We start from the raw sequence: 23,598 nt of genomic DNA, 5'->3' as shown, positions 1-23,598 counted from the left end.
GACTAGCCTTCTCAGTAATCTTCCGTGCAGCAGCGGTCTTAATGAAATGAGTCACTCTAGCAAATTTTGGTATAATATCATGGTCTCGACATCTCAATAAGCAGGTTTAAGAACTTAAAAGCTTTTCTCTTTTACCACGTAGATTCTCAAAACTTCGGATATGTGAGACCATCTCCTCCCCGTAAAGGCGACTGATGTGAATTTTAAAATTCTCCCTCGAAAATTTCAGGTAAAATTGGTTTTCCACCCACCATTGATGATTGCGGACCTTGTGGGATCAGTTAAGGACAATCTGTTACTACGAAAGGCTGGAATTTACAAGATACCATGCCAATGTGGTATGGCTTATATAGGTCAAACCACACGCACCATGAAATAACGCTGCAGTGAACATCAACGTTACACCTGCCTTTTGCAGCCAAGCAAGTCTGCTATTGCTGAACATTGTATTTCTACTGGACATTCAATGGAGTATGAGAAATGGACTTAAATCCACAACACCAATGATGTTGAAAGAGACTTCTTTCTATGTAGTGACCAAACAGTAAGGTCACCGGTCCCATGTCCGCGCCTGGTGGCCGAGTGGTCAGCGCGACGAAATGTCGTGCCTAACGGCCCGGGTTCGATTCCCGACTGGGTCGGAGGTTTTCTCCGCTCAGGGACTGGGTGTCGTGTTGTCCTTATCGTCACCATTTCATCCCCATCGACACGCAAGTTGCCGAAGTGGCGTCAACTCTAAAGACTTGCACCAGGCGAACAGTCTACCTAGCCAAACGTTTTTTTTTTTTTTTTTTTTTTTTTTTTTTTTTTTTTTTTTTTTTTTTTTTTTTTTGTCCCGTGATCTATTATGGCAGAAATCAGGGAAGAAACAACACAAACAGCACAATGCAGTCAATGGGAAGGGATAACATGTAAACAAAGAGGGGGGAAAAAAAGACGTCAGGGCAGTAGGTAAAGGAAAGAGCAGGACGGGGGTGGGTGGAAACAGGGAGACCAGGGACGCCTCAGAAATGCCTCGCGTGGTGATGCATCAGCACCAGCACTGACCCATCACAACACCCACACCATAACATTAACACAGTACAATGTGGACAGCAGAGGGGCAGAAGATACGAGAAAAGCACACAGCTATCAGTGCCCAGGAAAATAACAAATGCTAGAGCAAAAGCAAAGAAGTTGTCGATGAAGACACATTTTGTGTTGTCTTCATTTCAAAAACTTGGTACCACAGAAAAACTAGAAGCAAAAATGAAAGTACTGCAAGCAACTTCTGATGTTGAGCAACGCATGTGGATCTCATTCATCAGTTGCTGTTTCAGAAGAGCTTTCAGTTGAGATATATTTAGCAGAAGCAGAAATTGACAATGAGGGTTTGACTTTGTCAACTTCACTCTCTAATTTCAAGTAAATGAAACCTAACTTTGTAAACTGCACTGAATGTTTCACTTGTTAAATGTATTTTTCTTATGCCAACTGAAAGACTTTCAGTACCTGAAATACTATTATGAATGACATTCTGATACTTAAGGAGGTGAAATAATTGCAAGTAATATATCAACATTGTTGATAGACACTCTGGCATACTTCCAAAGTTTTTCAGGGTGTGATCTTAATCCTTCATACAACCTACCAAATTGTCCTTTTACTTGTATTGGACCCAAAATTTTAGCTGTAGTTTCTTCTACACAGAGCAAACACTTGCAACCATTTCAAAGTCCACATTAATGTCAACTGTTGACTGTTTAATAAATCGGTCATGCAGAGTTATTGAACAATTTGCAAGATACTTCGCTCCTCTTTATTGGTCGAGTAAAGTCAGACGATTGAAAAATTATTCGTGTGTGCCTATCCTTACATTGATCAATTTAACCCTGTTAAGAGGAAGTGCTGAATCTTGTCAACAATCTGGTGCAGTAGTTTATAACAATTTTACACATTTATATAATAACTGATAAATTGAGGTTTACATATATTCTGAAACAAGCACACACAATTTTCCGAAGTCAACTTACCGTTACAATTGGTACACCCGCCAGAATGGGCACTGTTATCCCGATGTGTCTGCAATCCTCAACAAACCGAAGGAATGTAGTCGCATCAAACACGACCTGTGAGATGATGAAGTCTGCTCCAGCTTTCACCTGTAACAGTATTATATTTTATTTCATTTGGTCAAAATCGGAACGAATTATGAACAGGCTAAATTTTACCAATAGCTTCCTGAACATCTTATCATTTAAGGAAATGGCATGCCCAATCCACAATGATGTATCTCTCACTCACGGGAACTAACTAACCACATCTACAAGATGGGAACTTTGCTTCATCAAAAGGTTTCCCGAATATTCACTTTGTGTGTGTGTGTGTGTGTGTGTGTGTGTGTGTGTGTGTGTGTGTGTGTTTTTAACTTGTTAGCTCCCATTTTCACCATAATACAAAGGGCATTCAAAAAAGTTTTGCACAGTCGTCTCTAATTTTTATTTTTTGCAGGAGGAGAATGAATTTTTTTATGAACACACTTGGAACATTTAGCTATAAGTTGCTATATAAAAGTATTTTCTTTCATTTACAGGTGGGCATGAAGTAGATGTCAGGTTACGACAATGGTCGGTGATGGAGTTTCCCTTAAGGACCGGCGATGACTCTGCCACATCAATTCAGAGGAATTGAGGAGGACACAGAGGATCGCGGCAGTATCCAGTGGTGGTTTCAGAGGTTTAAAGAAGGTGGTTTCTCTCTACTGGACAATCCACAATGCGGTAGACAATCGACTGCAGTTTGCTGAACTGACTCGTCACTTGGTAGTGTGGTATCACTAGTACAGTCACTAGGGTACAGAAAAATCTGTGCACGTTGGGTACCTAGACTGTTGACAAGAGAAATGAAAATGCTGAGGAATAATGTGTGTGAGGGTCTCACGAAGACCTTTACTGAAGAGTGGAAACAGTGTTCTGACAGCATCGTTACCCAGGATGAAACACAGTTGTTTTTGTCCAAACGTGAGAGCAAAACTCAGTTGATGGAGTAGTGCCATCTGGATTCCCTCGGAAGAAGAAACTGAGACTTTCACAAGCAGCAGACCAAGAGTTGATGACCGCCTCCTTCTGGGATCAGTGTGGTCATTTTCATTGACTTTTTGGAACCTGGCTCCACAGTTGACTGGGACCATTACTGTTCATCACTGGACAAGCTGCGACATGCCATCAAGACCCACATACCGTGGCTTCAGGGGCAGCTCATCAGACTACATTGTGACAATGCCAAATCCCATACAGCCCTTGTGACGCAGAAGAAAATCAGAAAAATGGGTTGGAAAATTGTTCCTCATCCTCCCTATAGCCCGGACTTGGCTCCATCTGATTTTTGCCTCTTTGGTCGTCCGAAGGCCAACCTGTGCATTAAAACATTTGATAGTGAGAAAGACCTTATTTGCTGTGTCAAGCTATGGTGTTAAAGTCAGTCCCCCGAATTTTACCAAAGTGCATTTACACCATGGAAAGAATGCTGGGCCAGCTGCATCACAGGTGATGGAGGCTGCAATGAGTAAGCTCAATGTATAGCTAAATGTTCCAAGTATGTTCACAAAAAATTCCATTCTCCTCCTGCAAAAAATAAAAAAAAATTAGGGATGAATGTGCAAAACTTTTTGGATGACTTTTTTATATACCACAGATACCTTCAACAATAAACTGTGAGTGGAAAAAAGCACAGGTCACATCTGTGTGCAGGAAGAGTAACATAAGTGCACACAAACCAGCTGTTCAATCTCACTGACGTCCATCTGATATACAATACTAGTACAGACAAAGTATTCTGAGTGCCAACGTAGTTAGGTATCTGGATCAGAATGACCATATCCATGCCAACCAGCATGTATTGTAGTACCCCCAGAATTTTACGAAAGTCTGGAGTCACTTGTGTTCCAGCCGATTCGAACACATGTTATTTTGTAGTGGATTGTAGCATAAACAGATGCACACTGCCGCAGAACGTTATTTGTGCAAGCTAACTGAGAAACAAGAGCAAAACCGGGCCAACAAGTGACGCACTCGGTTGCAGCAAAGAGAAAAGAAAAACTTCCGACCGAGAATTCCATGGATGAATTTCATGCACGGAAAACATAGTTGATTGTTGTGGAGAGACAATGGAAGAAAAAAAAAAGATTATTATTAATAGTGACTTGGTCTTGAGCAGGCGGACATGTATATTAGTATTGTATCATTGAGAAAAAAATGTTCTTTAATTTGGTTGAATTCAGTCGTGTGCAAATGCCCTAAGAAAGTGCGGGCTTACTCTTTAATGCGGCAGTGAAATGGTGTATTGAATTTTGAATATAGAATATGTTAACAGCAACTGAATTTTGAGAGAGTCTTTATTTGGACTAGATAATAAGATTTTGAAATAGTAGATGAATTTTCACCTTCTTCAAAATATGGAATCTTTGGAGAAGAGTTTGATGCAAGCAGAAGATGCCGTAGCTGCGGGTAAGCTGAGCCTGTATCCAGCATTCAAGTAAGTTCACACTGATAGTCCAAGGAGCGCGACTAAGTTTTAGAGAAGATACCACGGGGCACCAAAGTATTCCAAAAACATTGGTCAACCAAAGCCCAACCACTGCTTTTTTCCCTGTGACATCCTGAAAGCACTGGGTTGAAGCAATTAATTGCATACAGTGTTTCTCACCTTTCAAAATATATTAGACTTGGTATGTTTTATTAACAAAAGTTTGATTATATGGAATACCAAACAAAATTTATCACTGAATTGTGGATTTCATGGTCGGAGGACACAGCACGATATCTCGGACGGAGTCATCTATACAAGTAGAAGTAATTTGAAGCATGCCACAGGAAAGTGTATTGGGACCATTCCTGTTCATGTTGTATATTAATGATCTGTTAGATACTATTATAGCAACATCAGACTTTCGGCAAATTATGTAGTTGCCTATAACACAACACTGCATGAAAAAAATCTGCAGAAATATTCAATAATATCTTTGTAAGATTTCAAAGTGGTGCAAGACTGCCAACTTGCCTTAAATGAACAGAAATGTAGGCACTGTGCAAAACAAACAGATTTAGTAGCCCGTGGTCTAGGGGTAGTGTTTTTGATTCATAATCAAAACGTCTTCGGTCCCGGGTTCGATCCCCGCCACTGCCTAAATTTTGATAAATAATCAGCATTGGCGGCCGAAGACTTCCGGCATAAGAAGTCAGCCTCATTCTGCCAACAGCCTTGTTAAAGAGGGCGGAGGAGCAGATAGAGGTTCAGGGCACTCTTGTCCTAGGGGTGGGAAATTGCTCCTAAAGGCGGAAGAATCAGCAATGATCAACGACATGAGGATGCAGAAGGCAATGGAAACCACTGCATTAAAGACACGTAACGTGTATCCACAGGACATGTGGCCTGTACTTCAAGAAGTGTCATGATGATCTCTCCATTGGCAAAAGATTCCGGAATAGTCCCCCATTCGGATCTCCGGGAGGGGACTGCCAAGGGGGAGGTTACCATGAGAAAAAGATTGAATAATCAACGAAAGGATAATGTTCTACGAGTCGGGGCGTGGAATGTCAGAAGCTTGAACGTGATAGGGAAACGAGAAAATCTGAAAAGGGAAATGCAAAGGCTCAATCTAGATATAGTAGGGGTCAGTGAAGTGAAGTGAAGTGGAAGGAAGACAAGAATTTCTGGTCAGATGAGTATCGGGTAATATCAACAGGAGCAGAAAATGGTGTAACAGGTGTAGGATTCGTTATGAATAGGAAGGTAGGGCAGAGGGTTTGTTACTGTGAACAGTTCAGTGACCGGGTTGTTCTAATCAGAATCGACAGCAGACCAACACCGACAACGATAGTTCAGGTATACATGCCAACGTCGCAAGCTGAAGATGAACAGATAGAGAAAGTGTATGAGGATATTGAAAGGGTAATGCAGTATGTAAAGGGGGACGAAAATCTAATAGTCATGGGCGACTGGAATGCAGTTGTAGGCGAAGGAGTAGAAGAAAAGGTTACAGGAGAATATGGGCTTGGGACAAGGAATGAAAGAGGTGAAAGACTAATTGAGTTCTGTAACAAGTTTCAGCTAGTAACAGTGAATACCCTGTTCAAGAATCACAAGAGGAGGAGGTATACTTGGAAAAGGCTGGGAGATATGGGAAGATTTCAATTAGATTACATCATGGTCAGACAGAGATTCCGAAATCAGATACTGGATTGTAAGGTGTACCTAGGAGCAGATATAGACTCAGATCACAATATAGTAGTGATGAAGAGTAGGCTGAAGTCAGGAAGAATCAATACGCTAAGAAGTGGGACACGGAAGTTCTAAGGTATGACGAGATACGTTTGAAGTTCTCTAACGCTATAGATACAGCAATAAGGAATAGCGCAGAAGGCATCACAGTTGAAGCGCAGAAGGCATCACAGTTGAAGAGGAATGGACGTCTCTAAAAAGGGCCATCACAGAAGTTGGGAAGGAAAACATAGGTACAAAGAAGGTAGCTATGAAGAAACCATGGGTAACAGAAGAAATACTTCAGTTGACTGATGAAAGGAGGAAGTACAAACATGTTCCGGGAAAATCAGGAATACAGAAATACAAGTCACTGAGGAACGAAATAAATAGGAAATGCAGGGAAGCTAAGACGAAATGGCTGCAGGAAAAATGTGAAGACATCGAAATAGATATGATTGTCGGAAGGACAGACTCAGCATACATGAAAGTCAAAACAACCTTTGGTGACATTAAAAGCAACGGTGGTAACATTAAGAGTGCAACGGGAATTCCACTGTTAAATGCAGAGGAGAGAGCAGATAGGTGGAAAGGATACATTGAAAGCCTCTATGAGGGTGAAGATTTGTCTGATGTGATAGAAGAAGAAACAGGAGTCGATTTAGAAGAGATAGGGGATCCAGTATTAGAATCGGAATTTAAAAGAGCTTTGGAGGACTTACGGTCAAATAAGGCAGAAGGTATAGATAACATTCCATCAGAATTTCTAAAATCATTAGGGGAAGTGGCAACAAAACGACTATTCACGTTGGTGTGTAGAATATATGAGTCTGTTGACATACCATCTGACTTTCGGAAAAGCATCACCCACACAATTCCGAAGATGGCAAGAGCTGACAACTGCGAGAATTATCGCACAATCAGCTTGACAGCTCATGCATCGAAGCTGCTTACAAGAATAATATACAGAAAAATGGAAAAGAAAATTGAGAATGCGCCAGGTGACGATCAGTTTGGCTTTAGGAAAAGTAAAGGCATGAGAGAGGCAATTCTGACGTTACGGCTAATAATAGAAGCAAGGCTAAAGAAAAATCAAGACACATTCATAGAATTTGAAGACCTGGAAAAAGCGTTCGACAATATAAAATGGTGCAAGCTGTTCGAGATACTGAAAAAAGTAGGGGTCATATACAATATGTACAACAACCAAGAGTGGACGATCAAGAAGGAAGTGCTCATTTTAAGAAGGGTGTAAGACAAGGCAGTAGCCTTTCGCCCCTACTCTTCAATCTGTACATCGAGGAAGCAATGATGGAAATAAAAGAAAGGTTCAGGAGTGGAATTAAAATACAAGGTGAAAGGATATCAATGATATGATTCGCTGATGACATTGCTATCCTGAGTGAAAGTGAAGAAAAATTAAACGATCTGCTGAACGGAATGAACAGTCTAATGAGTACACAGTATGGTTTAAGAGTAAATCGGAGAAAGACGAAGGTAATGAGAAGTAGTAGAAATGAGAACAGCGAGAAACTTAACATCAGGATTGATGGTCACGAAGTCAGTGAAGTTAAGGAATTCTGCTACTTAGGCAGTAAAATAACCAATGATGGATGGAGCAAGGAGGACATCAAAAGCAGACTCGCTCTGGCAAAAAAGGCATTTCTGGCCAAGAGAAGTCTACTAATATCAAATACCGGCCTTAATTTGAGGAAGAAATTTCTGAGGATGTACGTCTGGAGTACAGCATTGTATGGCAGTGAAACATGGACTGTGGGAAAACTGGAACAGAAGAGAATCGAAGCATTTGAGATGTGGTGCTATAGACGAATGTTGAAAATTAGGTGGACTGATAAGGTAAGGAATGAGGATGTTCTACACAGAATCGGAGAGGAAAGGAATATGTGGAAAACACTGATAAGGAGAAGGGACAGGATGATAGGACATCTGCTAAGACATGAGGGAATGACTTCCATGGTACTAGAGGGAGCTGTAGAGGGCAAAAACTGTAGAGGAAGACAGAGATTGGAATACGTCAAGCAAATAATTGAGGACGTAGGTTGCAAGTGCTACTCTGAGATGAAGAGGTTAGCACAGGAAAGGAATTCGTGGTGGGCCACATCAAATCAGTCAGTAGACTGATGACAAAAAAAAACTAAAATATCAATAAATTGCAATGAGAATTGGTGAACCCATACAGATTTCTGAAAGGGAAACTCCCAATGACACCCCTCCCAGCTTTAGTGGTAAAATGGCCCAGTGGATACCCTGTCACAAACTGAACACAGATCAAGCATTAAAACAGGAAGAAGGGGTACTGACCTAAAACAAGAAGCAAAATATGAACAGTGAACATCCGAGCTCAAGCAGTGCAACATTGAGCGAACTGCAAGAATCACGGTTGTGTGGTTACAGTGTTGGACTGCAAAGTGGGATATCTGCGTTCAAACCTCCTTCGTGCCCCCCATTTTTTTTCACAAAATTATAAACTGTCCATCCAGTCAGTGAAGTGTCTGTTCTCCTTCTGTAGTCCTGGTAATTGTCATACTATACATATATGAGTCATGTGGTGAGATTATATTACAGTCACAAGAAAATGTGACAAATAGTGAGAGCAGACAAGATGCCGCACAGACCTCTCACAGAAATCAAAAACAAATAAACGGGTATGAACTGTGTTACAACAAAGGCATTGAAGAGTCAAAACTTCAAAAATGTTGAAAATATCTGTTTTGATAGAGCACAGGGAAAACTGTGTGACGGTGAAACTGTCGAGTTCATCTGTTGCAGCTTACGCAACAAACTATTCTGTTTTCACCAACAATCAAATCCATACACACGCCTAATCAGGCATACAAGTTAGGTGTGTCGATAAAACACAGTGTCGTGTATGATACAGCAGACTTATTTTACGGTGGAGGATTTGGTTGACTTGTTGCCTTGTCATCAAATGTTTGCAGTTTCCATTCGAGAGCCACTTTCTTCTTGCTGATAATAGAGTAGTTGTGAAGCATCATCTTTTATTATAGGTCCCTTCCAAGCACTTTCCTGTTTCAGACAGACATTACACAATGACACAGACACAAATCTGAATACAGCTTACAGACACATCAATGACTGAATGGTCAATTCATAATTTTTGTGGAAGGGGGGGGGGGGGGGGGGGGTAATAAAAAAAAGGAAAAAAAAAGAAAAGAAAAGAAAAGAAAAGGGAGGTGCATGAGGGAGATTTGAACAAGGATTTTCTGGTCTGAAATCCAACACTGGCCACAATTATGGTGTTATGGTGCTTCCAATTTGCTTGATGTCACACATCTTCAACTTACACTATTCACTGTATAAAGTTTGGTTCTTTTTTCACAGTTGAGTAAACCTTCTTCCTGTTTTCATGATTGATGTTTGTTCATGTCTTGACAGGCCACCCACAGAGCCACTTTAACTAAATTCAGAGGTGGAGGGGTTCCTGCAATGGGGAGTTTCCCTAGTGAGTATAACAATTTGCTGGGATATAAAACAGAATAATCACAAAGGTTCAATCGTAGGTAAGGCAAGTGACAAAACTTTGCTCTGTCACCAGGATACTGGGAAAATGCAGTCTGTCTACAAAAGGAGACAGCTTACAAATTGCTTGTCAGCCTACCGAGTGTATTGGACTTGTGCCACGCAGTACTGACAGGGGATACTGAACATATACAAAGAAGGGCACCACAAAAGGTCATCTGTCTCTTTCGCTTGTGAGAGAATTTGATGCAAATGTTGAAAAATCTGAACTGGCAGATACTTCAAGGAAGACGCCAATTATCCCGTGAAAGCCTACTTACAAAGTTTCAAAAACAGGTATTATATGTAGAATGTAGGAATAAGAAACATGTTCAAGAAAAGGCTGAACTTTTGAAATAGTGCACGAACTGGCAGTGGGGGCACACTGTGTTTGGATAACAAACTGACTTTAGCCTCATTTTGCTGTGACCATTGGTCGACAAGCTACAGATATTGAAGTGGGCACTTGCACAAGATGTTTGTTGGTTTACTGACAATGAATGAGCTTGAATAACAATCTTCGAGGAGGGACTCAAAAATAACCGGAATTTCTTTCTGGAAAGCATATACTTTATTGTTTTCAAATACAACCTTAATCTCCTACAAAATACTCCCCTTTAGGATTAATACACTTGTCCAAACGTTCATTCCAGTGTTTGAATCAACTTTTAAATTCGTCCTCTTTGATATCTGATAGCACTTTCATGACATTGCGTTTTATGTCTTCCATATCCGCAAAAAACTTCCCTCTCAAGTCTCTTTTTCATCCTCGGGAATAGGAAGAAGTCTGAGGGTACTAAATCCGGCAAATAGAGCGCGTGGGTCAAGGTAGTCGTCTTCGTTGAGGCCAAAAACTGGCGAACGCTGAGAGCTGTGTGCGCAGGAGCGTTGACGTGATTCAGGAACCACACGCCAGAATCCCACAAAGCTGGACGTTTTTGAGACAAACATCTGTGAAGCCATTTAATAACCTCCAAATATAATTGTTGGTTTACTGTCTGTTTTTCAGGGACAAATTCAGAGTGTACGATCCCTTTTATGTCAAAAAAACAGATAAACATCATTTTCACATTCGATTTCACTTGTAGAGCTTTTTTTGGTCGAGATGAGCCAGGTGACTTCCATTGTGATGACTGTTGTTTACTTTCTGGATAGTACCCATAGCACCGTGACTCATCCTCTGTAATGATTTTGTTGAAAAAAATGTGGATCTTTGAATGCGTCCTTCATTTCGAGACAGGCTTGAACGTGACGATCCCTTTGACCTCCGGTAAGAAGCTTCGACACGAATTTTGCTGCCACTCTTCGCATACCCAAATCAAAGGTCAAGATGCTGAATTGAGCCCCACGACAACCCGTACAAGTTCTCGAGTCGGTCGATTGTCCTGCATCGATCTTCACTGATGAGATCACAGATTTTGTCGATGTTGTCTTCGCTTCATGCCATTGAAGGCCGACCAGAACGGGGCTGATCTTCAACCAGCATTTCTCCCTTTTTAAACCGAGAAAACCATTCGTATGCTTGCATTTTACTAAGAGTGTGGTCTTTGTAGGCTGTCTGAATCATTACAACAGTTTCTGCTGCATTCTTGCCGAGCAAGAAACAAAACTACACTGTTGCACATTGTTTGTGTGGTACCGCGCGCCGTGGAATTTGAATCTGCGCCAGACGTCATGGACGTCGAAGACCAATAGAGGTCACTGCACCATAAGCTGTGGTGGTGCAAACCTCCTGGCCCGCTTTTAGTGTGGGGGTGCCACAGTGGAACATGTGGTCCCAGCGGCCAATAGCGGTGCCCCCGAGAGCATACTTAAGCGCCGGCCTCTCGCTCATCCAGTCAGTCTAATCTCGCTTACGTCGGTTTACACCTCACTTGCGCTAGACTGCTTTCTTCCTGGCTCATGTACGAGTGTGTTTCCTTGTGACTCTGTTGTTCGGTCTTGTCATATTAGTTCTCTCCTACGTTGATCGTGTCCATCCTTTTCCGTTGTTGTTCACGGGCCTCTCCGCGGGTCCCGCAGTACCTTCCGTCAGTGCTACCCCACGACCGTCCTGGTCGCAGTTACAACAGTTTGTAAGAACTAGCCATTTCCTCGTGTCACATCTGCACTGTACGCACACTCGAAGAACTGCCAAAGAAACCACACTTCTCACTGTTGGGTGACACCATGTGGCAGAATGACTCAGCAGAGCTCCTACTACAACCCTCTGGTGGTGCAACCTGCTACTACAAGTACACGATGTGCAGCATTATGATTCCAGTTACTTTTGGGTCCCACCACGTATGTATGTGATATTTTGCTAAAAACGTAGCAAAACTTTGAGTCATTTCAGATGCTCAGTCAAGTGTACAGAGAGAACTGTATAAGTCACACAGAGTGTATTTTGAATATAGCAGAATGTCAGTTAGTGAGGGTCCCAGGCCCGGACAACCGTTTACATCGACAGATGAAGACAATGTCGAGAAAGTTTTAGTTGAGATTCCTGGAAACTGTAGTTTAACTGTTTGAGAAGGTGCTCACAAAGTGGACGTCAGTGTAGGATTGTGCTTCAAATTTTGTGTGACAATGTTGGGATGCATCATGTTAGTTCAAAAGTATTGCCACATTTATTGACTGACGCTCGAAACAGACCAGTGTTGAAATTAGCCAGGGACTGTGTTGCACTGGAAATGGCAATGAAAACTTCCTTCAGCGCATCATAAAGAAGATGATACTAGGGATCATGGCTACGATGTTTAAATTAAGGTGCAGTCTGTGGGATGACTTACTTGCAAATTGTTATTCTTCCCTCAGAGGCCCACTGATGAATCTTCGTCAAATCGCTGTAAAACTGGGGTGCCAGGAAAGCTTGCATAATGTTTGTCACACAGCATTAGTTAATAATACCTTTCAGCAATTACTGTCACTATAAACTGTGTGATGACCAGTTCTAGGGATCACAAAGAAGATTATTTACAGATAGTCACCTTCATTGTCCCAGCACACATGATGACAGTGGTGGGTACAATCACAGCACAGTTTTACTCAGAATCTGACAGATGGACGTTGGTATTGAATTATACAGTCATTGGAAACAGTAAGTTGCATGATGACAGACAATAAAAGACATAAATATATTTAGTTGGCACGGAAAAATTAACACGACAAAGCTCTGAAATACTGCACGATCGATGATCGAGCACGAACTGAACTTTGACCAAAGAACTTTGCAAAGATACAACATACAAAATAATGATGTTAAGGTATTGATACATACAAAGCAGAAACCGATGGAGGTGATAGTTGTGTCATTACTGGCTGTGGACTCTTTACACAGATGTTACCATTACAATTCCGACCCCAGACTTTGGTGCGTGATGTTACATGGCTGCATGCCAGTTGTGGACTTTATAACATTATTACAGATACTGACAGACTGTTGTTTGTTCATTACTTTACCCAGGATTGATTATTTTGGAGTGTGATGTGCTATATAAAGACTGCCATATTAACATGCTCTGATTTCATAAAGTACATAATGTTTTGAAAAATGCCTCGGTTAGATTTTGCTAATTCGGATGAGCTACATGTTATTACAGTTATCCTGCTTACAACATATGTCAAGGGCTAATAAAAGGAACAGATCATGCACTACTCTATACATCCATATTGTAAATATCCTATTTATGAGCAGAGGCATTATGTTTTGATTTATAACCACTGATGCAAATTTCAGCAAATTATTAATTTATCAATTAATCAACTAGTGAAAGATGTCATCATATTCAGAAAAAAGAGCAACAAAGTATGGTGGTAGAAAGCTGGAACCTAGCAGGTACAGTGGTACAAATGACAAAACTAATTTTGGATAAATTTGAACTTTGATTACAATTACTTCTCAAGACAATTAGTTTCAGGGAAATCAATTTATATTACTATACAGTCTCGGTGTCGGTCTATATAGTGAATGCTGTTAACATACCCAACTCGAGTGACTAGCTCAAAATTCCCTGTCATACTATGGAACAGATTATAGCTCTTAATAAATTATAATTAACACAATTTTCAGCAAAATTAATTACACCAACAGAATCAACACATTGAAAAGAAAAGCCTGAATTATAAATTTACACGAAGCAAAGTATGATTCAAGTTTTGATAAGTTCAAGTACTTTTTGTGTAGATTGTGCTTTGTAGATACTTGAATGAAATGTTAAACAAGAGTAAAAAGGAAATGATTAGTAATAGGGGTGCAATAAGAGCAGATGGGAGGTTCCAGCTTGCTCTGTTTAAAGTCATCACAGTGGGCGGGCACAGGCTTTCCTCATCTAAAACAAAGCTCTCTGTAGTAAGTCAAACATGAAGATGACGATGACGATAGTTGTGCTTTTTGATGGCAGTCGGCTGTACTACCTGGTTAGATGGAAAACAAGAAAGTCAACCACAGAATGTTAGCACGTCTGAGGAATGCAGTATGCAGGAATAGGCCAGAACCGAGGAAAAACCGGACTAGAGCACTGCACTGGGACAATGCACTGGCTCACGCGTCGCCCCTCGTCTGCAGCAATATGAAAAACGATAGCCTCTCACTGCGACCCATCCACCCTATTCTCTGGACCTAGCCCGAGCAGATATTTTCTGTTTCCCAAACTTTAAACTGCATCGAAAGGATGTCGTCTCCGACCATAACGGAAATTCAGGTCGGTGTGACAAGAGACTAGCTTGCCATCCCAAAAATTGTGTTCCAGCCGGGTTTCCAAAAATGGACGAAAGTCTGAGAACAGTGTGTTGCCAGTGGACAGGATCACTTTCTTCTTTTGAACACACCTCATACTTCAGCCTTCTACATATTGCTCTGTAGCGAAAGTTAAGAAAACAGACTGATCACAGCCCTCTCACAGGAATTTGGACAGTCATTCTTCCTCCACTCCATATGCAAATGGAATGAGGAGGAACCCCAAAAATGAGGTACAGTTGGAAGTGCCCTGTCTGTGATTTGCAGACGTTTGTAGATGCAGAAAAACTAGCCGGCAACAGTTTAAACAGCCTTGCTTTCGCAGTGACACTACTGGCACTAGAAAAATTTTTAAGCGCAGCTGCTTAGAATCTGTTATAAGGTATGAAATTATCTTTTGACGGAATGCGAGTAGAACAAATAGAATGTCATTACTACTAAAACATGTTACCAGAAACATGAGTAACACTGAGTAAGGAGAAGCATGCTCGTCACTATTTAGGGACATGAATATCTATAGGATGGTCAGAAACAGTCTCTAACACTTGTAACAGTGTTGTAGGGTAGAGAAGCAGTACTTAAGGTATTTAATTTCTTTTTGTGGGTGAATTATTTGAAAGCATTTTATCTTGTGTGTATTTGTGCTCTATATATCATAATACATATTTTAAGTTCTTTATAAAAAGTGTTATGAAATGTGTAGAAATTAAATACTGTGTAATTTCAAAGGTTTTAGAAAAAGGGAGGAATGAAGCTTTTATCAGAAAAATTGGCTGACTCCTCATTTCTGTGTCATTCTGAGTGGACATACTTTTGTAAGTGTCTCTGTAGCAGCTTATAGATTTCATTTACAGTTCAACAACAGAAACTCCAGATACGAATATCAACAATGTAGGAAAAGACAGATTGCTACTTACCATAAAGAAGACATGTTAATTTGCAGCTTTCAGTCACAGCCTTCATCAGCAAAAAAGGAAACACACACCATTCATACACATAAGCAAACACACCTCGTGCATACGTGACTGCAACTCCAGCATCTCAGGCCGTAATTCTGCCTGATATGCTGGAGGTGGCAGTCACGTGCACACGAGGTGTGCCTGCTCGTGTGTACGAATAGTGTGTGTTTCTCTTTTGCCCATGAAGGCTGTGGCCGAAAGCATTATGTAAGTGTCTTTGAATTATGCCAGTTTACAACTTAACGTGCCTTCTTTACGATAAGTAGCAATCGCTCATTTACAATTAAATAGGTTCAAAATGTCTTACATTCTTCTTATCATTCATAACCTAAGTTCTCCCTGCAATTATTAAGGTGTACACGAATTTTAATTTTGTGATATTTGTTTCAGAAAAGTTAGGTGGAGCTGTGAGATCAGCAGATCAAAGCAAAGGGACGCAATGGCCAAAGGCAATTTGCATTCAGCCACTGATTTTCTTCAGCTTATATGTGAAGCACACCCCTGAATTTATTTGGCATTCATTTAATAAAGTCTTGTGATTACTCTGAGCAACCACTAATTTACTTAAGATCTGGGCACTGTCACCGAACTATGAATGAGGTGTTTTCGTGTCTGTCGGATACAGGCCCAACAAAACTGATAATGATGTAAAATTGCTACGAGTATCAAATGACGACAACTTCGTGAGCCAATTTTATTCCGAAATCATTATACTCTGCACTGGCACTGGTGTATAGCGCTGCAGAATACTGCGCCCCAGTCTGGAGCAGAAGCCCACAAGCCAAAAAAGTGGACGTACAACTAAATGACACTCTGAGAACCGTCACCAGCACTCTCAGGCCGACCCCCATCGAGTGGTTTCCTGTGCTGGCAAACATCGCTCCTGCTTCCATACGTAGAGAGAAAGCAAGCCAGGACATAGTAGAAAACCAAACCCAAGGCTACCCATACATGCCGACACGGGAGGACCCACGAGAATCGAGTCCAGGAAACCTATCGTCTGGAGCAGAACATTGGGCACAGAGGGTCTCGATGCTGAACGGAAGAATGCACGGCAGGGCCTGAGAAGAGGCGTCGTCGAAAACCGTCACCTAATCCATGACCCAACCAAAACGGTTGAAGGCTTCAATCTCAATAGGAAACACTGGTCGGCTCTAAACGGGTTTTGCACGGGAGTTGGACGATGCAGACAGCAAACAACCAAATGGGGCTATACAGACGATTCGTGTTGTGACTGCGGCGAGGTACAAAAAATGGACCATCTTCCGGTTTGTAACATTTCTGGTTTCAGAGACGGCTCTCTGATGTTGCTCAACAAGTTAACGGACAATGCCGGGAAATGGCTCCATAATCTTAATGTGACTATGTAATTAATTGTCTTCAATTTATGAGATTTTTGTTCCTTTTAATGTAATAATGTAGCTTCCCTGACATCATTGTAATGTAATAACTGATAATTTGTTTCCACATTGTAAGTTCCAAATGTTTATTGTGATATATATTAATCTTATCTGTCCTTCGTAAAATGTATCTGGCAGATCGAACGAGAAATAATACACTCTGTTTCTTAGATGCAGTAGAGAGATAGCGCAACACACTCAAAATGACCACTGCTCTATTGTTCAATGAGAAAGGTACTAAATTCATTTAACAAGTTAATTTTCACAAATTTTGCTACTTTACTCAAACAGCAGTGCAAGCGCTTTAGTAGGTTGTGCCAAGAAATAGTCATTAAGAAAAAATTCAATACATTGCACTTTTTCTGAGTTAATTAGCTTCGAAGTTAGCCATTCGGGCTGTTGCTCGTGCAGATTCGAGCAGCCTGCCAGAGACAGTGTCACCAAATGTTTTCTCCATATGGTTTCCTAAAACCGAGCAAGAAACTGACACAAAAATTGGACACAGGATGTCAGTAAGGATCGAACACGAGCCAAAGGCCGAACAGTCTCGTGAGTTGTCTCCTAACCTGTGAGAACAGCTGACACTAATTGCATGTGGTGAGTCACTCGTTCGTGCACGTGCAACGGGCTGATTGGCTAACTTCAATGCTAATTAACACTGAAACGGTGCAACACACTGAATTTTTATCAATAATTATTTCTCAGCACAACCTACCCTGTAGCACCCTTACAAGATTTTCAATCTGTTTGTGACTGCTAAAGCTAATAAAACACTATCCCAGAACCCAGGACCAGCTGCCGCGTAGAGGCAACACACATTCCATTTCCAGTATTTCGATAATTATTGACCGAATTTAGACATTTTTAAGTGCTGTCAGAAGCTACTCATTAATAGGTATAATCCTACATTAGAGGTTTAATACAGTAAGATAAGCATTACAGTTAGAAAATGTGCATGTCTCTTGAGAAAACGTAACAAATGGAATGCAAATACCCACATTTCATTCATCCAGTATTTGAGATTGAGAGCACTTAGCAGCTTCCAACCAACCTTACACATAATTTCACAGCTTTACAAAGCTTTTTACAAAGCTTTTTCTCGCTGCTACACACAGCGAAATAAAGGAATGCAAAAAGTTTATTGCTTAATCCAATTTTGTTGTTCGTGCAACCAAAGCTCAGAATCAGGTTTGACACCTTACTTTATTACTGCTTTGCTACTAACTCTACTTGCAACACAATTTTTCAGACAGTATTCACATATACTTTTGAATGTACATGCGAAACTAAATTATATCATTGTATGACACACAATAAGTGGTATGACAACCTAAAAATTTTGATACTTGAAAAACTAGATTCTACTTAAACTAGCAAATGGAAAAACTTCAACACATTACATTTAATTCTGTTGTTTCTTTACTACTAACTCCATTCACAACACACCCTGCGCACAATAACTACATACATCACTGGATGTACCTTAAACTCAGAAGAGTGTTGCTGGAGCCACCCTGTAGCAATTATCGACGTGTGGGGTGTCACAAGTCCATCGGAATGCACAGTGGACACAAATGGATGCTGCTGATCAGACAGGATGCTTATGTATGTGTCGCCTGTCAAGATTCGTATCTGGAAGTATCAGGGATCCCATATCACTCCACCTGCACATGCCCCCTACCATTACAGAGCCTCCAACAATCCCCTACTGACATGCTGGGACCACAGATTTGAGAGCTTGTCTCCATACACATACACATCCATCTGCTCAATACAATTTAAAATGAGACTCGTCCGACCGAGCAACACATTTACAGTCATCAACAGTCCAATATCGATGTTGATGAGCCCACCAGGTGAGGCGTAAAGCTTTGTGTCGTGCAATCGTCCAGGGTACACGAGTGAACCTCCGGCTCCGAAAGCCCGTATTGATGATGTTTTGTCGAATGGTTCACAAGCTGACACTTGTTGATGGCACAGCATTGAAATCTGCAGCAATTCATGGAAGGGTTGCACTTCTGTCACGTGAACAATTACCTTCAGTCATCATTGGTCCCGCTCTTGCAGGATCTTTTTCGACCACAGCCATATCGCAGATCTGGTGTTTTACCGAATTCCTGATATTCACGGTACATTCGTGAAATGATCGTACAGGAGAATCCCCACTTTATTGCTACCTCAGAGATGCTGTGTCCCATCGCTCAGTGCCGACTATAACACCAGGTTCAAACTCAGTTAAATTTTGATAACCTGCCATTGTAGCAGCAGTAACCAGTCTAACAAGTACACCAGACATTTGTTGTCTTATGAAGGCATTGTCGACTGCAGTTCCGTGTTTTGCCTGTCTACATACCTATGTATTTGAGTGTGCATCCCTATACCAGTTGTTTTGGCACTTCAGTGTGTGATGTTATAAACACTGTGATGCATGTAAAACTGGCTTTTGCTTAAAGTGGAGAGCAGATTACCCAGAGTGTATTCACCCAGAATTTTAAAATGAGAGCACTTAGTAACTTGCAATAAACTTTAAGCACAATTTTAAATCTTTTCTCACTTACATCCACAAAGGAAAACATTTAACACACTAACTCATTTGTACAGTAATCAAATGTTTGAAGCTGTTTTATGCATGGGAGTTTGATTTCTTTCACAAACGGGGGGTTTTCTGGTTTTAACCCTTTCCATATATTTATATTTATGAACTGTTTGCACTTCCACATTATAGTTAATAATTAACTATAGGAAACCACTTTCAACATGAATATGATACCAAAAAAATAAAAAAAATCATTTTTCTTGTCAAATATTAAAATACCACGCCCACACTGCACAGTACATAGCTATGAACATCCATAAAAAATTACAAGGGGAAAATAGATTTGTCGAAAACAAAATTACATACCATCCTATTGTAAAAATGCTATTATTTCCTTACAGAATTTTTAAATTATGTCAGACATATCTTTGGAGAGTAACATGATAAACTCTTACTTCTGGCTGTACAGTAAGATTAACTTAGGATTTAACCACTACAAATGTGTCCTAATTTTATTACTTGCATATAATGTCAAATCACTTATGAGACAATAAAATCCTGGTTCTGAGAATCTGTTAATTCCTGAAAGCATACCATGGAATCAAATTTTATGTAAGTACTAACATGGATTAAAATTGAAAATTGTAATTAATTCTCTAAATGAGGCTGTTTGGACCCCCTTTGTATGGGATTAGGGTGTGAATGTGCAATTTTTGGTCACATGTTATTTCATTACAATTGAGTACCGGTTTCAGCTTTGTAGCCATCATCAGATTTAAAAACTACAACAACAACATGTACGCATGTAGTCAAGCAGCTCGGGTATAGTGCAATGTTACAGAGTCTGAAAATGTAAGTACGTTCAGACTGCGAGTACTGTTACTCTTATATTTTGAACTGCTACCTCTTGAAATACTGTTAGTACAACCAATGTAGTTGTTCTTGATGTGGACTTCTTCACCTCTATAGCTGTCCCTGTGCTGTAACCTGCAAGCTATGATCAACTTTCAAAATAGTAAAACGCACTTCTGACTTCTTCTTACATTGCGTCTCTGGTTACAATGTTGTTGTACAGTAATACTTCACATACAACTTGTGTGCATTCATCTGCTATGACATTACACGCCTTTTGTACGAAATAACGACAGTTCTGCACGAATCTCATAGGTAATGGAAACTTCTCTCGTCCTCCACGATGTAAGTACCTTTGTTGTGGCACACCTCTTTTTCGTTGTCACATGCTGCTTCTCTGAGGCAGGGCATCACAGCAAAGAGAAACTGTCACATCAGCAGGTACTAAAACAGGTAGTAAAACTGCTTTAGCTGTCCCACCTCGAAGACACACCATGTCCATACTAGCCACTACATGTGCACAAACAATAACTAACTTCCATACTGTATGCAACATCTAAACTGATTAGCATCAAAAAGTACTTTCACTGCGGCGATCACCATTCATCAGCTGTAGACACTGCATAACACATCACTTTTCCAAAGGTGATATTTTGCTTCACAAGATTATGCTAGTACTGACTACATGCCTATGTGTCGCTACTGAAACTTTTAGACCTTATGGTGTAACATATCATTCTGTTAAAGTGATATGTCACACAATGTCTACAGTACTGACAAATGACGATGGCTACCCGGGAAGTATACTTTCTTTTATTTAAGTAATTTAGAATCTCATACTGACCAGAAACCTGTGATCAGAACACATTCACAGGTTCCAGAACAGATAAAGTGTTTCTGCAAGATGGGACAACAATAGCGACTGTATCACTATTCGCAGTCCCTGCCAGTTAACACAACTGCCCGGCTCTAATATGTGCCGCATCCCACAGGTTAACAAGTGTACTGATGCCGAGTCTTACATTTCGGAAAAAAGACAAGCAACTGAACTGTCAATCTAAAGGTAACTGTCAATTGACTCGTACCGAGCAAGTGTAATATTGTAACTCGTATTGTGTATGAACATTGTATGAAGCGTTGAGGTACTGTAATTGATGGATTAATATTATCACGCGTGAGATGAAGTGTTTTCTATGAATATATTGGAAATTCACAGAAACAGATAACAACTATCAGATTTTCAGCACAGATACAGTTTCAACAGAGAATAAATCATCTGCCGGAAGAACCACACAGTAGAGCTGGACCGCAGTTCGAGAGAGGTACATTCAGAATTTAAGATCATTATAGTTTGCAATCTGAACCTTACACATTTCCACAAACAATTAAAAAATTTCATTTTGTCTCAGTTCTGTGAGAGGACTGAGAAACATCTCAATCTAATGATAGTTGCAGTGCTGAAATCAGTAGTTAGTTCATTACAACAACATAACATGTGACCAAGACAGACTTGCTGTGTAGCTGGCAATTTGCAGGTATGTACTTATACTAATCTTCTGTTAGTCCATTTTCTTCTTCCCCCTCTCTGTCCTTCCTCCTGTCTCTGTCAATTTCTTCCTCCCCCTATATGTCCATCGCCCCCACCCCAGAAGCAGGTGGGTGGTTCTTACCACCACAGTATTTATTTCCTGGTAATAAGTAACACGTAACCAAGTTTGGCTCAAATCAAACCAGATTTTTACCTGTGGCTTAAGCTATGTATGCACACGTCAATCTCAGAAAGGTTCAGCACATAATCGTACGCACAAATTGATTTGCGATGTGAATATAAAATGGCTCACTCCACATCAGTACGCTTTTTCGTGCAAAATGATCCGCGGAACATGAAACTGACTGACTGACTAGTATGATGCGGCACTTTATCGAGCGTCTGAACTGCACAGTCTGGTCCTGCAAGTACAGTCAGTGGTATACATAAATACTGTGTGAAAATTGTTTTGCAAATACAATTAGTAGTAAAAAGGTTATAAATTAAATGGTCATGCCTGATGCAGCAGTTTGACTGCAAGAACAGTGAAAATATAGTAAGCGATAAACTTTTTTTTCTTTTGTCATTTTGTGGGGGTGCCACTGAGAAAAACTCTCATTAGGGTTTGAAATTATGTCTAGTTTTTTCAAGTCACCGACCATTCTTATTCTTAAATACTGGGTGAATAAAGTCTGGGTGCTTATGCATCATGAGCTTAACTTCTTTTTGACCCCCAACCCTTTGAGAGGTAGACGGTTCACTTCTATCCAGACAGTAAATGATGTGTGTACCAGGTTTTGTTCAGATCGATCCAGTAGATTATTAGGAAAAGTGGAACATATGTTGTTCTAATAAATATGGTTTCTAATTAATTAATAAATAACTTACTCCAACAGTGCTGCTATATGAACCAGTCAATCCTAAATGTCTGTATGACAATTAGGCAGAGTAAGCTAGTAATAAATTACATGTACTGCTAATAATTATGGGAGTTACTTCTAAATCTCATCAAACAGAGTGTCTGAAAATGATTATACCCTTTCTTCTGCTCTTCTTCTTTTACGGAAGAGCTGCAGTCGACTACAGTTATTTTAACAGTTTTTACTTTTTTTCTACTGTATTTCTTTCATCATTTCTCAATCTTTCTGTGTCCTTTGTTCTGTCTAAGTGGCTCCAGACATCTTCTTGGGTTTCCTATGGAAACCAACAGAGTCCTGTAATTCCTTTCTGAGGGGCAGTCTTCCCTCAGTAACTTGTGGGGTAATTTGGCAGTCTGGCCTTGGCACTAACTGGAATCACTTCCCTAGACGCTCGTGTAGTGGATCTCTCTGACATGGCTTCCTCTACGAGGAGACCTGCCGTAAGGCGGAACACAGAGTTTAAGTCTAGTGACAGTGGTCACGTGTCTGTGAGCTGTGTTTGCGTGTATGTACGTTTTGTGTGCGTGTTTGTCTATCTCAGAAGAAGGCCTTCTGGTCGAAAGCTTACGTGTTTAGTAGTCCTTTCATTGGTGTGTGCCTGCAACTTGGCGTCTCTGCTATATGGTGAATAGCAGTCAATCCTTTTCATAATATTATCATTATTCCATCCTGGTTTTTCCATTGCATGCTTTTGTATAAAGTTCAATGTAATGACTTCTTTTGTACTCTGTTTGCTCTTTAAGTAGCCCGAAAATTTTCCTCGGTATTTTTCTTCGAGTGATTTCCAATAATTCCATCATTGTCTTTTTGTTCAAAGTTAGACATTCCGTTGTGTAAAGTGCTTCTGGGTGAATCGCTGTCGAGTAGTGTGTAAATTTAGGATTGATTGATGGATATTGATTCCATATT

The 23,598-nt window shown here is 40.4% G+C and overlaps 1 protein-coding gene across 1 annotated transcript in view; it reads right to left on the bottom strand.

Moving 5' to 3' along the window:
• Positions 1-23,598, bottom strand: part of LOC126295015 (methylenetetrahydrofolate reductase) — a 95,301-nt gene that overhangs the window by 9,865 nt on the left and 61,838 nt on the right. Inside the window, exon 5 of the mRNA XM_049987267.1 lies at positions 2,013-2,141. Within this exon, the coding sequence (XP_049843224.1) occupies positions 2,013-2,141 (129 nt within the window). The remainder of the gene's footprint in view (positions 1-2,012; positions 2,142-23,598) is intronic.

Source organism: Schistocerca gregaria, chromosome 11 (assembly GCF_023897955.1).
Source record: "Schistocerca gregaria isolate iqSchGreg1 chromosome 11, iqSchGreg1.2, whole genome shotgun sequence".
NCBI lineage: Eukaryota > Metazoa > Arthropoda > Insecta > Orthoptera > Acrididae > Schistocerca > Schistocerca gregaria.
The sequence above is the reverse complement of the archived record's forward strand: the minus strand, read 5'-3'. Positions and strand labels throughout refer to the sequence as shown.